Source organism: Lynx canadensis, chromosome X (genome assembly GCF_007474595.2).
Source record: "Lynx canadensis isolate LIC74 chromosome X, mLynCan4.pri.v2, whole genome shotgun sequence".
NCBI lineage: Eukaryota > Metazoa > Chordata > Mammalia > Carnivora > Felidae > Lynx > Lynx canadensis.
In genome coordinates this window covers 50,760,790-50,777,376 of record NC_044321.2, presented here as the reverse complement: position 1 = coordinate 50,777,376, position 16,587 = coordinate 50,760,790, and the positions used below count along the sequence as shown (strand labels likewise).

The 16,587-nt window shown below is 41.0% G+C and overlaps 1 protein-coding gene across 2 annotated transcripts in view; it reads left to right on the top strand.

Annotated features, from left to right (window-relative positions):
• Positions 1 to 16,191, top strand: part of ZC4H2 (zinc finger C4H2-type containing) — a 36,011-nt gene extending 19,820 nt beyond the window's left edge. Inside the window, exons 2-5 of one of the 2 annotated variants that reach the window (XM_030306127.1) lie at positions 8,071 to 8,242; positions 9,819 to 9,991; positions 10,861 to 11,023; positions 14,744 to 16,191. In XM_030306127.1, the coding sequence (XP_030161987.1) occupies positions 8,071 to 8,242; positions 9,819 to 9,991; positions 10,861 to 11,023; positions 14,744 to 14,857 (622 nt within the window). In that variant the 3' untranslated portion in view covers positions 14,858 to 16,191. The remainder of the gene's footprint in view (positions 1 to 8,070; positions 8,243 to 9,818; positions 9,992 to 10,860; positions 11,024 to 14,743) is intronic. The other variant, XM_030306129.1, reaches the window with a different exon arrangement.
• Positions 16,192 to 16,587: the final 396 nt, after the last annotated feature.

Below are 16,587 nucleotides of genomic sequence, written 5' to 3'. Positions count from 1 at the left end.
AGATTCCTAGCAGTGCTATTGCTGGGTCATAGGGTAGGTCTATTTTTAATTTTCTGAGGAACCTCCACACTGCTTTCCAGAGCGGCTGCACCAATTTGCATTCCCACCAACAGTGCAAGAGGGTTCCCGTTTCTCCACATCCTCTCCAGCATCTATAGTCTCCTGATTTGTTCATTTTGGCCACTCTGACTGGCGTGAGGTGATACCTGAGTGTGGTTTTGATTTGTATTTCCCTGATAAGGAGCGACGCTGAACATCTTTTCATGTGCCTGTTGGCCATCTGGATGTCTTCTTTAGAGAAGTGTCTATTCATGTTTTCTGCCCATTTCTTCACTGGGTTATTTGTTTTTCGGGTGTGGAGTTTGGTGAGCTCTTTATAGATTTTAGATACTAGCCCTTTGTCCGATATGTCATTTGCAAATATCTTTTCCCATTCCGTTGGTTGCCTTTTAGTTTTGTTGGTTGTTTCCTTTGCTGTGCAGAAGCTTTTTATCTTCATAAGGTCCCAGTAATTCACTTTTGCTTTTAATTCCCTTGCCTTTGGGGATGTGTCGAGTAAGAGATTGCTACGGCTGAGGTCAGAGAGGTCTTTTCCTGCTTTCTCCTCTAAGGTTCTGATGGTTTCCTGTCTCACATTTAGGTCCTTTATCCATTTTGAGTTTATTTTTGTAAATGGTGTGAGAAAGTGGTCTAGTTTCAACCTTCTGCATGTTGCTGTCCAGTTCTCCCAGCACCATTTGTTAAAGAGGCTGTCTTTTTTCCATTGGATGTTCTTTCCTGCTTTGTCAAAGATGAGTTGGCCATATGTTTGTGGGTCTAGTTCTGGGGTTTCTATTCTATTCCATTGGTCTGTGTGTCTGTTTTTGTGCCAATACCATGCTGTCTTGATGATGACAGCTTTGTAGTAGAGGCTAAAGTCTGGGATTGTGATGCCTCCTGCTTTGGTCTTCTTCTTCAAAATTCCTTTGGCTATTCGGGGCCTTTTGTGGTTCCATATGAATTTTAGGATTGCTTGTTCTAGTTTCGAGAAGAATGCTGGTGCAATTTTGATTGGGATTGCATTGAATGTGTAGATAGCTTTGGGTAGTATTGACATTTTGACAATATTTATTTTTCCAATCCATGAGCAGGGAATGTCTTTCCATTTCTTTAAATCTTCTTCAATTGCCTTCATAAGCTTTCTATAGTTTTCAGCATACAGATCCTTTACATCTTTGGTTAGATTTATTCCTAGGTATTTTATGCTTCTTGGTGCAATTGTAAATGGGATCAGTTTCTTTATTTGTCTTTCTGTTGCTTCATTGTTAGTGTATAAGAATGCAACTGATTTCTGGACATTGATTTTGTATCCTGCTACTTTGCTGAATTCATGTATCAGTTCTAGCAGACTTTTGGTGGAGTCTATCGGATTTTCCATGTATAATATCATGTCATCTGCAAAAAGCGAAAGCTTGACTTCATCTTTGCCAATTTTGATGCCTTTGATTTCCTTTTGTTGTCTGATTGCTGATGCTAGAACTTCCAGCACTATGTTAAACAACAACGGTGAGAGTGGGCATCCCTGTCGTGTTCCTGATCTCAGGGAAAAAGCTCTCAGTTTTTCCCCGTTGAGGATGATGTTAGCTGTGGGCTTTTCATAAATGGCTTTTATGATCTTTAAGTATGTTCCTTCTATCCCGACTTTCTCAAGGGTTTTTATTAAGAAAGGGTGCTGGATTTTGTCAAAGGCCTTTTCTGCATCGATTGACAGGATCATATGGTTCTTCTCTTTTTTTTTGTTAATGTGATGTATCACGTTGATTGATTTGCGAATGTTGAACCAGCCCTGCATCCCAGGAATGAATCCCACTTGATCATGGTGAATAATTCTTTTTATATGCTGTTGAATTCGATTTGCTAGTATCTTATTGAGAATTTTTGCATCCATATTCATCAGGGATATTGGCCTGTAGTTCTCTTTTTTTACTGGGTCTCTGTCTGGTTTAGGAATCAAAGGAATACTGGCTTCATAGAATGAGTCTGGAAGTTTTCCTTCCCTTTCTATTTCTTGGAATAGCTTGAGAAGGATAGGTATTATCTCTGCTTTAAACGTCTGGTAGAACTCCCCTGGGAAGCCATCTGGTCCTGGACTCTTATTTGTTGGGAGATTTTTGATAACCGATTCAATTTCTTCGCTGGTTATGGGTCTGTTCAAGCTTTCTCTTTCCTCCTGATTGAGTTTTGGAAGAGTGTGGGTGTTTAGGAATTTGTCCATTTCTTCCAGGTTGTCCAATTTGTTGGCATATAATTTTTCATAGTATTCCCTGATAATTGTTTGTATCTCTGAGGGATTGGTTGTAATAATTCCATTTTCATTCATGATTTTATCTATTTGGGTCATCTCCCTTTTCTTTTTGAGAAGCCTGGCTAGAGGTTTGTCAATTTTGTTTATTTTTTCAAAAAACCAACTCTTGGTTTCGTTGATCTGCTCTACAGTTTTTTTAGATTCTATATTGTTTATTTCTGCTCTGATCTTTATTATTTCTCTTCTTCTGCTGGGTTTAGGCTGCCTTTGCTGTTCTGCTTCTATTTCCTTTAGGTGTGCTGTTAGATTTTGTATTTGGGATTTTTCTTGTTTCTTGAGATAGGCCTGGATTGCAATGTATTTTCCTCTCAGGACTGCCTTCGCTGCGTCCCAAAGCGTTTGGATTGTTGTATTTTCATTTTCGTTTGTTTCCATATATTTTTTGATTTCTTCTCTAATTGCCTGGTTGACCCACTCATTCGTTAGTAGGGTGTTCTTTAACCTCCATGCTTTTGCAGGTTTTCCAGACTTTTTCCTGTGGTTGATTTCAAGCTTCATAGCATTGTGGTCTGAAAGTATGCATGGTATAATTTCAATTCTTGTAAACTTATGAAGGGCTGTTTTGTGACCCAGTATATGATCTATCTTGGAGAATGTTCCATGTGCACTCGAGAAGAAAGTATATTCTGTTGCTTTGGGATGCAGAGTTCTAAATATATCTGTCAAGTCCATCTGATCCAGTGTCTCATTCAGGGCCCTTGTTTCTTTATTGACTGTGTGTCTAGATGATCTATCCATTTCTGTAAGTGGGGTGTTAAAGTCCCCTGCAATTACCACATTCTTATCAATAAGGTTGCTTCTGTTTATGAGTAATTGTTTTATATATTTGGGGGCTCCGGTATTCGGCGCATAGACATTTATAATTGTTAGCTCTTCCTGATGGATAGACCCTGTAACTATTATATAATGTCCTTCTTCATCTCTTGTTACAGCCTTTAATTTAAAGTCTAGTTTGTCTGATATAAGTATGGCTACTCCAGCTTTCTTCTGGCTTCCAGTAGCATGATAAATAGTTCTCCATCCCCTCACTCTGAATCTAAAGGTGTCCTCAGGTCTAAAATGAGTCTCTTGTAGACAGCAAATAGATGGGTCTTGTTTTTTTATCCATTCTGATACCCTATGTCTTTTGGTTGGTGCATTTAATCCGTTTACATTCAGTGTTATTATAGAAAGATACGGGTTTAGAGTCATTGTGATGTCTGTATGTTTTATGCTTGTAGTGATGTCTCTGGTACTTTGTCTCACAGGGTCCCCCTTAGGATCTCTTGTAGGGCTGGTTTAGTGGTGACAAATTCCTTCAGTTTTTGTTTGTTTGGGAAGACCTTTATCTCTCCTTCTATTCTAAATGACAGACTTGCTGGATAAAGGATTCTCGGCTGCATATTTTTGCTATCTAGCACCCTGAAAATCTCGTGCCAATTCTTTCTGGCCTGCCAAGTTTCAAAAGAGAGATCAGTCACGAGTCTTATAGGTCTCCCTTTATATGTGAGGGCACGTTTACCCCTTGCTGCTTTCAGAATTTTCTCTTTATCCTTGTATTTTGCCAGTTTCACTATGATATGTCGTGCCGAAGATCGATTCAAGTTACGTCTGAAGGGAGTTCTCTGTGCCTCTTGGATTTCAATGCCTTTTTCCTTCCCCAGTTCAGGGAAGTTCTCAGCTATTATTTCTTCAAGTACCCCTTCAGCACCTTTCCCTCTCTCTTCCTCCTCTGGGATACCAATTATGCGTATATTATTTCTTTTTAGTGTATCACTTAGTTCTCTAATTTTCCCCTCATACTCCTGGATTTTTTTATCTCTCTTTTTCTCAGCTTCCTCTTTTTCCATAACTTTATCTTCTAGTTCACCTATTCTCTCCTGTGCCTCTTCCATCCGAGCCGTGGTGGTTTGCATTTTGTTTTCCATTTCCTTTAAAGCGTTTTTCAGCTCCTCGTGACTGTTCCTTAGTCCCCTGATGTCTGTAGCAAGAGATTCTCTGCTGTCCTGTATGCTGTTTTCCAGCCCAGCGATTAATTTTATGACTATTATTCTAAATTCACTTTCTGTTATATTATTTAAATCCTTTTTGATCAGCTCATTAGCTGTTGTTATTTCCTGGATATTCTTCTGAGGGGAATTCTTCCGCTTGGTCATTTTGGATAGTCCCTGGTGTGGTGAGGGCCTGCAGGGCACTTCCCCTGTGCTGTGGTGTATAACTGGAGTTGGTGGGCGGGGCCGCAGTCCGACCTGATGTCTGCCCCCAGCCCACCGCTGGGGCCACAGTCAGACTGGTGTGTGCCTTCTCTTCCCCTCTCCTAGGGGCGGGATTCACTGTGGGGTGGCGTGGCCCGTCTGGGCTACTTGCACACTGCCAGGCTTGTGATGCTGGGGATCTGGCGTATTAGCTGGGGTGGGAAGGCAAGGTGCACGGCGGGAGGGGGGGCAGGCTTAGCTCGCTTCTCCTTAGGTGATCCACTTCAGGAGGGGCCCTGTGGCAGCCGGAGGGAGTCAAATCGCTGCCGGAGGTTTGGCTCCGCAGAAGCACAGAGTTGGGTGTTCGCGCGGAGCGAGCAATTTCCCTGGCCGGAGCCGGTTCCCTTTGGGATTTTGGCTGGGGGATGGGCGGGGGAGATGGCGCTGGCTAGCGCCTTTGTTCCCCGCCAAACTGAGCTCTGTCGTCTGGGGGCTCCGCAGCTCACCCTCCCTTTGTCCTCCAGCCTTCCCGCTTTCCGAGCAGAGCTGTTAACTTATGACCTCCCAGACGCTAAGTCGCGCTTGCTAAGTCGCGCTTGCTGTCTGAACACAGTCCGTCAGGCCCCTCCGCTTTTGCAAGCCGGACTCGGGGGCTCTGCTTGGCCGGCGAGCCGCCCCTCCGCCCCGGCTCCCTCCCGCCAGTCCGTGGAGCGCGCACCGCCTCGCCGCCCTTCCTACCCTCTTCCGTGGGCCTCTCGTCTGCACTTGGGTCCGGTGACTCTGTTCTGCTAATCCTCTGGCGGTTTTCTGGGTTATTTAGGCAGGTGTAGGTGGAATCTAAGTGATCAGCAGGACGCGCGGTGAGCCCAGCGTCCTCCTACGCCGCCATCTTCCCCGGTTCCCTGTTTACAATCTTTTAGATTTTCTTGTTAGACCCTTCATTATGATATAGTGTCCCTCTTCATCTCTTACAGTCTTTTGTTTAAAAGGTAGTTTGTCTAATATAAGTATGGGTATTCAGCTTTCTTTTGATGTCCATTAGCATGATAAATATTTCTCCATCCCCTCACTTTCAATCTGCAGACATTTTTAGGTTTAAAATGAATCTCCTGTAGGCAGCATGTAGATAGATCTTTCTCTTATATATATAAATATATATAAATATATATATTTATATATATATTACATTTATATATATATACATTTATATATATATAAAAGAATGGGTGTCAGAATGAATATATATATATATATGTGTGTATATATATATATAATTTATTGTCAAATTAGCTAACATACAGTGTATATGGTGTCCTCTTGATTTTGGGGGTAGGTTCCCATGAATCAACATTTACATACAACACCCAGTGCTCATCCCAACAAGTGTCCTCAATACCCATCACCTATTCTTGTTTATTCATGTTTATTTTTGAGAGAGAGAGAGAGAGAGAGCGAGCATTGGAAGGATGGTGGGGGGGACAGAGGATCCAAAGCATGCTCTGAGCTGATAGCAGTGAGCCCAATTTGGGGCTCGAACTTACGAACCATGTGATTATGTCCTTAGCCAAAGTTGGACACTCAATGAACTGAGGCACCCAGGCACCCCAACACCCATTCTTTTAAATGGACTATTTAGTACATTTATATTCTGAGTAAATGTTGATAGTTATGAATTTAGTGCCATCTTATTGCTTGTTGTCTTTATTTCCAGAGATTTTCTCATTTCCTTTCTAGTCTTTTTCCCAAAGAGTCCCCTTTAATATTCCTTGCAGGGTTGTTTTAATGGTCAAAGTCCTTCAGGTTTTGTTTGTCTGGGAAACTCCTTACCTCTCTTTCTATTCTGAATGATAGATAGGCTTGCTAGATAGGGTTTTCTTGGATGTAGGTTTTTTCTACTCAGCATATTGAGTATATCATTCCACTTCATTCTGCCCTGCCATTTCTGTGGAGAGATCTGGTGATGCTAACCGTATTTGTCTTCCCTTGTAAGTTAGGATTTTTTTTTCTCTTGATGCTTTTAGGATTTTTTTCTTTATTTGTATATTTGGCAAATTTAAGTACAATATCCCTGGTGTTTCCCTGCTTTTCTTGATTTTGGTGGGAGTTCTGTGAGCTTCCTGGTTTTGGTAGTCTGTTTCCTCCCTCAGATTAGAAAATTTTTCAGCTATAATTTCCTCAAATAAACCTTCTGCTCTCTTTTCCCTCTCTTCTTCTTCTGGAACTCCTATGACACAAATGCTATTATATTTCATGGAGCCACTGATTTCCCAAGTATACTTTCATGATCCAAGAGTTTTCTTTCCCTCTTTTGATCAGCTTCATTATTTTCCATTATTCTATCTTCTCTTTCACTTATTTTTCCTCTACTTCTTCCATCCTTGTGTTCATTGCATCAGTCCATTTTGCATCTCAGCTATTGTATTTTTCACTTTGGCCTGAATGATTTTAAGCTCTTTTGTCTCTGAGATAAGGGACTCCTTCGTGTCTTCTGTGCTTTTTTCAAGCCCAGCTAGTGATGGATAACAGCTAGGAAGTACCTCAGAACCAGAGAGGAGAGAGCCAGGGGGAGGACAAAAGTGTGCTGCAGTGGGGCCTCCTTCCATTTTGTGCATGTATATTTTGAAAAATGCAATCTGAGTGCATATACATTTTATTGAGTATCATATCTTCAGTACTTTTCATGTCACAAGTCTTCATAATGATTCATTTTAATGGCTTCTAAATATTACAATTTTGCCCATAGTCCATAATGAACAGTCTTGTGTATTAACCTTTTGTTTTCTTTATTTCCTTAGAATAAATTCACAAGGGTGGGATTACTTAACCAGAGAGTATACAATTGGGATTTAACAACCAATAACAGGTTTTATTTTTTTTAGGAAAAGAAATGAGCTATAGTACTTCTAGTCCTCTTCCTCTTCTGGAACTGAGTAGTTGACCCTGTAGAGCTGTGCTGTCCAATTAGCCACATGTGTGGTTTAAATTAAATATAAATTAATCAAAATTAAATAAAATTCAAAATTCAGTTCCTCAGTTGCACTACCAACATTTCAAGTACCCAGTAGCTACACATGCCTGGTGGCTAGTGTATTGGAAAGCATAGGGACAGAACATTTCCATCATTGTACAAAAGTTAATGGACAGTGCTCCTTTAAGAATGTCTCAAAAGGTCATGGGTGGCATTTCGAGTGGGAATTATTTGTGGTATGGGACTTTACTGTGCTTTGAGAGGCTGTTTATCATCTTTGGCCCATGTTCACTACATGCCAGTAGTGTTCTCTCTTGGATCAGTCTAATAACAAAAAGTCTTCCACATTTACAAATGTCCCACAATAGAATAAAACTATCCCCTTTGAGACCCACGGAGCTTCTATCTTAGAATAGAGAATCTCCTAACTTTTTGTGGCTGGCTTTAGGTTGGCTATGCCTGGAGAAAGAAAAGCTTAGAAAGGTGGCTTAGAAAAATAACCCTGGTTCAGGGCCTAACTGCACTCTATTCCCATTTTCCTCCCTTCTCCTACTGGTCTGTTTCTTGCTTTTTGGTAATTGCAGGAACAAGACACTGCAGATGGAGAAGATCAAGGCACGTTTGAAGGCTGAGTTTGAGGCCCTTGAATCAGAGGAGAGGCACCTGAAAGAATACAAGCAAGAGATGGACCTGTTGCTACAGGAGAAGATGGCCCATGTGGAGGAACTCCGACTGATCCATGCTGATATCAATGTGGTATGTAGCTGATGGCCAGAAGCCTACCTCTAGGCCCTCTGAGAAATAGACAGTAGTGAGTACCATGGCCTCTTGTGATGTGGCCTTGGCCAACCAACTTGGGAGAGTAGGCATCAGGCTGTAGTGGAATGGAAGAATCCAGGAGTTCTGAGATCTAGTCTTGGCTCTGTCACTGATTGACTGTATATCACTGGACAAATCCCTTTTTCTGCTAGGCCCTATTTTCCTTCTCTTTACTATGACAGGGAGTCAGTCACCTCTAAAGTCTTTTTCAGCACTGATGTGCTCTCATTCTGGGAGTTGAGAGTTAGCCTTAGGGTAAAGCAGAGCAGACAACTGCCTCTTGGGTCTAGCTCAAAGGGCTCCAAAGCTTCCAAGTAGGCTAAACAAATAATATCTGCCAGCCTACTAAAGTGAGGCTCCCTCATTAGAGTCTCTCTTTTGGAGATACTTGGAACATGGAGAATAAACTGCCAGCTAAGGTGATAAGTTTCCCACTTTTTGGAGTTATTCAAATATGGTCTGAATGATCACCTGTCTGAGCTGCGGTATTGATATTCCTGCACCAGGAGGAAAATTGGAGGTGCTTACTTATAATGTCCTTTCTAATCCTTAGAGCTTATGACAATAAAAAGTATTTTTTTAATAACATTTGAAGGAGTTAAGTTTTTATTCTTGGGAAACTCATTTTTATGACAATACTTATTTCCTGATATTGCCAAGCCAAGGACCTTAAAGGAAATATAGATGTGACTTAGACAGTAGTAATGGTATTTTCTGTGTCACAAGATCACAGGATTCCAGGGTCTCATGAGGAGTTGGCATTTCTGCTGCCAGCTAACCAAGGATACAAAGTCAATTCAGTTAAGAAAATATTAGCTGGGGCTGAGAATCTAACCCAGTGGATCTCAAACTTAAACATACATCAAAGTCACATGGAAGAGGCTCTTAAAACATAGATTATTGGACTCCACACCAGAATTTCTGATTTTATATGTCTGGGGTGGTGTCTGAGAATTTGGATTCCTAATGAGTTCTCAGGTGGTGCTAATGCTACTGATCTAGTGACCACATTTTGAAAACCACTGATCTAAGAGAAAAGCCACTAGCCTAGGAAGCAGAAGTCCTGAATTTTTGTCTAGGTTTTGCCCCTGAGAAGTATTTCTCTGAGGAAGTTTTTTTTTTCTTCCTGAGTCTCAATTATCTGATATCTAAAATGTTGGTGGGGCAGACTAAATGAGCTCTAAGGTCCATTCTAGCTTTAAGGTGCTATATTTGAATAATAACTACCATTAATTGACCCTTTACTCTGTGGTAGTCCCTGTACTTAAAGCTTATATGCACTCAATCACTGAATTTTCCTAAGATTATATGAGGTAGGAACTATTATTATCACCATTTTACAGATGAAAAAAACTGAGGCTTGAAGAGAGTCACATAGACTACAGGGTGAATTAAGGACATGACTATAGATTGGCCTGGCTCTGGAGCCTGTGCTATTTTATCCACTCAGCTATAGACCCTTGTGGAGAATGTTGGTGTCTTTTCTTGGTACCTACCTCACTCTATGTTTCAGATGGAAAACACCATCAAACAGTCTGAGAATGACCTAAACAAGCTGCTAGAGTCTACACGGCGGCTGCATGATGAGTATAAGCCACTGAAGGAACATGTGGATGCCCTGCGCATGACTCTAGGCCTGCAGAGGCTCCCTGACCTATGTGAAGAGGAGGAGAAGCTGTCCTTGGAGTAAGCTGCTTGCTCCCTGTCCTTGCAACATACACACACACAACACATACATACTTACACACACATGTAGCGGCACATATACAAACATAAAATCTGGTTTAAAAGTCATGGTACCCAGTCCTGGCCCCAGGACTGTCAGTGGTTGACTCATTGCATGATCTTGGGCAAGTCTCTGTGCACCAAAACAAGGACAGTTAGACTAGTATTTCTAGGTGGCTTTTAAAATTCTTTGTGCAATTTTGGTAACACGTGACTGTGTCTGTGACTCTTTATGTGTATGTGTGTGTGTGTGTGTGTGTGTGTCTGTGACTCTTACAAGGTTACTTCCCAAGTCAAGGTCCAGAAGGGATGTCTAGAAACCTTTGAAAATATAGAAGGCTGGGCTTTCATGGTCTCTAGCGGCTAGCCTTGGAACTTCTGTTTAAGACCCAGAATTAAGAACTACACTCACCTTACAGAGACAGTTCAATTCAGTAGAAGGAAGCAGACTTCCATAAGGTAGAGCAGGCTGCCTGTGGATGTTGTGAGCTTCTTACTCTGAAAAGCATGTCAGCATAGGCCTGAGGATACTTAATGGGAATATTGCAAAGGTACATGGGATAAACAATAGGAAAATGCCCTTTAAGGACTTTGCTAGCCCTGGGATTCTTGATTTTCTGGGTCTATCAGAGCCAGAGAGCAGAAGGATTACCCTTACCAGCAGACAATGAGCCAGGTACCCAAGGGGAACCTTGTGCTGGGGAGGGTGTAGGAACTTTCTATACTGAGCCACAGCCCAACCCCTTTGGTTCTGTGGCATGGAGTCTCTAAGAGGGGCAAGGTTCTCCTTGCTTTCAGAATGATCCAGCTAATGTCTTTCATCTCCAAAGTTACTTTGAGAAGCAGAAAGCAGAGTGGCAGACGGAGCCTCAGGAGCCCCCCATCCCTGAGTCCCTGGCCGCTGCAGCCGCTGCTGCCCAACAACTCCAGGTGGCTAGAAAGCAGGACACTCGGCAGACAGCCACCTTCAGGCAACAGCCTCCACCTATGAAAGTAAGTGAGCTGGGTAGGGGTTGTGGAGGAAGAAAGGTGTCTTCAAGCAACCTCATGGAAGGCTGGGATGAGGGCTTTGGAATTACCTATTTGGTGCCTTCCTAAAACAGCCTTTGCTTAGGACACAGAAGAAGGGGTGTTTTATATGTGCTGTATCAGACCAGCTGTTTTTTTTTTCTTTCAAGATTTTATTTAAATGTAAGTTAGTTAACATATAATGTAGTATTTGTTTTAGGAGTAGAATTTAGTGATTCATCACGTGCATGTAACTCCCAGTCCTCATCATAACAAGAACCCTCCTTAATTCCCATCACTCATTTAGCCCATCGCCCACCCACCTCCCTTCCAGCAACCTTCAGTTTGTTCTCTGTATTTAAGAATCTCTTATGGTTTGTATCCTTCCCTCTCTGGTTTTATCTTATTTTATTTCATTCCTTTCCCCTATGTTTATCTGTTTTGTTTCTTAAATTCCACATATGAGTGAACTCATACAGTATTTGTCTTTCTCTCACTGACCTATATCGCTTAGCATAACACACTTGTTCCATCCATGTTGTTGCAAATGGCAAGATTTCATACTTAGTGATGACTGAGTAATATTCCATTGTATATATATACTACATCTTCTTTATCCATTCATCAGTCAATGGACATTTTGGCTCTTTCCACAATTTGCCTATTGTTGATAATGCTGCTACAAACATTGCGGTGCATGCACCCCTTCGAATCAGTATTTTTGTAACCTTGGGGTAAATACCTAGTAGTGCAATTGCTGGATCATCAGGTAGTTTATCCCTGATGAATATGGATGCAAAAATTCTCAGTAAGATACTAGCAAATCAAATTCAACAGCATATAAAAAGAATTATTCACCATGATCAAGTGGGATTCATTCCTGGGCTGCGGGGCTGGTTCAACATTCACAAATCAATCAATGTGATACATCACATTAATAAAAGAAAAGATAAGAACCAAATGATCCTGTCAATCGATGTAGAAAAAGCCTTTGACAAAATTCAGCATTCTTTCTTAATAAAAACCCTCGAGAAACTCGGGATAGAAGGAACATACTTAAACATCATAAAATCCATTTATGAAAAGCACACAGCTTATATCATCCTCAATGGGAAAAAACTGAGAGTTTTCCCCCTGAGATCAGGAACACGACAGGGATGTCCACTCTCACTGCTGTTGTTTCACATGGTGTTGCAAGTTGTAACATCAGCAATCAGACAACAAAAGGAAATCAAAGGCATCAAAATTGGCAAAGATGAAGTCAAGCTTTCACTTTTTGCAGATGACATGATATTATACATGGAAAACCCAATAGGCTCCACCAGAGGTCTGCTAGAACTGATACATGAATTCAGCAAAGTCGCAGAATACAAAATTAATGTACAGAAATCAGTTGCATTCTTATACACTAATAATGAAGCAACAGAAAAATAAAGAAACTGATCCCATTCACAATTGCACCAAGAATCATAAAATACCTAGGAGTAAACCTAACCAAAGATGTAAAAGATCTGTATGCTGAAAACTATGGAAAGTTTATGAAGGAAATTGAAGAAGATACAAAGAAATGGAAAAACATGCCGTGCTTGTGGATTGGAAGAATAAATATTGTTAAAATGTCAATACTACCCAAAGCAATCTACACATTCAATGCAATCCCAATCAAAATTGCACGAGCATTCTTCTCAAAGCTAGAACAAGCAATCCTAAAATTTGTATGGAACCACTAAAGACCCTGAATAGCCTAAGTAATATTGATGAAGAAGACCAAAGTGGGAGGCATCACAATCCCAGACTTTAGCCTCTACTACAAAGCTGTAATCATTAAGACAGCATGGTATTGGCACAAAAACAGACACATAGACCAATGGAATAGAATAGAGACTCCAGAACTGGACCCACAAAAGTATGGCCAACTATTTTTAACTTTTTTAAATTCAAATTAGTTAACATACAGTGTAGTCTTGGCTTCAGGAGTAGAACCCAGTGATTCATCTCTTACATATGACACCCAGTGCTTGTCCCAACAAGTGACCTCCTTAATGCCTATCATCCATTTAACCCATCCCACCACCCACCTCACCTGCAGCAACCCTCAGTTGTGCTCTGTATTTAACAATCTCTTATTGTTTGCCTCCCTCTCTGTTTTTATCTTATTTTTCCTTCCTTTCTCCTATGTTCATCTGTTGAGTTTCTCAAATTCCACCTATGAGTTAAATCATATGATATTTGTCTTTCTCTGACTGACTCATTTCACTTAGCATACTACCCTTTACTTCCATCCACATTATTGCAAGTGACAAGATTTCATTCTTTTTCATTGTCGAGTAGTATTCCCATATATATAAACACACACACACCATATCTTTATCCATTCATCAGTCAATGGACATTTGGGCTCTTTCCATAATTTGCCTATTGTTGATAGCGCTGCTTTAAACATTGGGGTCCATGCACCCCTTTGAATCTGCATTTTTGTATCCTTTGGATAAATTCCTAGTAGTGTAATTGCTGAGTCATAGGGTAGTTCTGTTTTTCTTTTTTTTTGAGGAAGCCTATACTGTTTTCCAGAGTGGCTGCACCAGTTTCCATTCACATCAACAGTGCAAAAATGGTTGCCCTTTCTCTGCATCCTTGTCAACATCTGTGGTTTCCTGAGTTGTTAATTTTAGCCATTCTGACAGGTGTGATGCAATATCTTATTGTGGTTTTGATTTGTATTTCTCTGAAGATGATTAGTGTTGAGCATTTGTTCATGTGGCATACCAGCTGATTTTATAGCCTCACATTCCCAGAGGGGCTACAATGCAGGGAGATTGACAGGATCTGCCAAAGCATAATTTTTAAAAAGTTAGAAACAAAACTTGTGCAAATATATAGTGAGCATGTGTTGTTAATGAGGAATTCAACAGGATTACAAAGCTGGTTCAAAAAGCATTTAAGAAACACACATATATAGTAAGGGAATGAAAGGAATGCTGAAATAAGTTCAGAAAATTAAATACAGAACTGGTTGATGAACTATAACCTTTAATTATCTTTCCTTTGGAACAGAAATAATCTGCATCTCTACTGGGCAAAAACCATTTGTTGCTTATTAGCATAAATCACAGAGTTGGGCCCTGATCAATAGTAAATAATCAAATAAAGGAACATTCTCCTAGAGCAGGGGTCAGCAAACTAGAACCCACAGGCCAAGTCTGATTTGCTCCCAGTTTTTGTAAATAAAGTTTTACTGGCGCACATGTATGCTTGTTTGTTTATGTATTCTCTGTAGCTTCTTTCACGTATAAAAGTTATAGTTGAGTAGTTTTAACTACCACCATGTGACCTAAAAAGTCTAAAATATTTATTCTCTTGGCATTTGTAGAGAAAGTTTACTAATATGTATCCTAGAGAATTGAATAATCCTTGACACAGCCTGTTGGTCCATGCTTTAACATAATATTAAATGGATATATAACTCTCATTTTGTGTTATTTCCCAACTTTGGATATTTTTCCTCAGTACCCTTCTTTGACCCTCATTCCTTTATAGCCCTTACATCTGTTACATCTGGCACTGATCTCTCTACTTGAGTCTCAGTCATTGATTACTACTCCTTTCTGTTGGAAAATCACAACTGCTTTCTGGGGATCAGAAGCCTGAACTATAGGCTAAAAGAATCTGATTACTAACTTTCTTTGTCCTGTGTCCTTTCACTAGGCCTGCTTGTCATGTCATCAGCAAATTCATCGGAATGCACCTATATGTCCTCTGTGCAAAGCCAAGAGTCGGTCCCGGAACCCCAAAAAGCCAAAACGGAAGCAGGATGAATGAAGAGATGGAGAATACATAGAGCTCTGCTGCTCATAACCCTTCCCCTTGGCCAGAGTGATTAATGTCCTGATTTGAGACCACCCTCCCCTACCTCTGGCAAGTTTCCTATTTAATGTGATGGAAGCACAACCCCTCTCACTTTGCTCTTATTTCTTTTTTTTTTTTGGAGTTTCTGATTTAAGAAGGTGCTAATGACAGTGTGTCTGATGATCCCTTCTCTCCCATCCACATTTCAACCCTTGCCCTTGTTTGAAGTTGAGGGAAGGACAGAAAGCCCAGATGTGATTCTCTGCCTCTTATGTCTGAGGCCTGGGGCCTAAGGGCTGAGGGTTGGAGGAGGCCCTTACTTCAGGTAAAGGCTCCAGTGTGCCCTCTCCTTGTACTTTTGCCTTAGGCTCTGAAGGGACAATAGTCTTCTTGCAGGACTTTCCAGTAGCCTTGGTGTATATTTCTCCCCCACTGCCACCCTCATCTCATCTCATCTAATCAAAGTCCAGAAGTAACTTGGACAAGGCCTCCTTTTGGAGTTCACTCTCACCCTAGTCTCCCAGATATACTAAAGTTCTCAGGTACCAGGCTGTGTGTCTAGAGATTCTGAGACTTACGGGTTTTTCTCCCATAACCTTAGCTTTTCAAATCAATGGCAGAAGTTCCCCACGGTGAAATTAGGGAGCCACACCCACTCCACAAGTCCTTTATAACTTGCTGCCTAAATCATTGGGCTCTAATGTAGGAGCTGCCTTATGTTGAGAGGGACCCTATGCTGACATCTGTGTTGCCAAATGTTCAAAAACATTTTGAACAAAACCATTTTTGTTCAGAACTATTATTCCGGCACTTACATAGTGATATATATGATAATCAAGTGAGTGATAACCATTTTACACAGGCAAGAGGGTGGGACTTCCCTTCCATCCATCCATCCCTCTCTTGGGTCTGCCCTCTTCTGTAAGGAGGCCTCAGTTCAGGTCAGCTGCTGGCCATCCCCTTTCCTATAGATTCTCCAGGTGGCCTTCCCTTACAAAAGAAAAGGCACTAGGCTCCCCAGGCCCTGTATCTCTCCTCTCTACCAAAATCAGATGTCTAGTCAAGTTACTCTTATACTTAAAGACAGAGATGGGAGTTGGCTGAGTGAGAAAGTTTTAACTCCAATCTCAGTCCCTGGCTGGGGAAAGGGGGATATTTTCTTCCTTCTTTAACTGTAGTTTAAAGTTGCTGGTGTTCATGTGTTCATAATATAAAAAGTTCCTCTGCTCTTTGAAAGTAGAGTGTTATGTCTGTACGAATTCTTTTAAATAAACATTTGTTCATTGGAGTGAATGCTGACTGAATGCTTCTAAGTACCAAGTAATATAAAAGACATAGTGCCTTTTCCCCTTCTGGGTAGCTCTTCTTCCCTTTCATTCCCTCCACCCTATACATGAGGAAACTGAATAAACCACTGCACAATAATTTACCCTATTATTATAATTTCCATTTATTCTCTACCCACTCTGTGCCAGGTCTCTATGCAAGATACTGTATGTACATGATTGTATTTGATTTTCAAAACAATCTTTCTAATTTTAATGTTTTTTTTGAGAGAGAGAGAAAGAAGGAGGAAGTGGGGGAGGGGTAGAAGGAAAGGGAGAGAGAGAATCTTAAGCAGGCTTCACACCCAGTGCACAGAGCCTAATGCAGTGCTCTATCTCACAACCCTGAGATAATGAGCTGAGCTGAAATCAAGAATC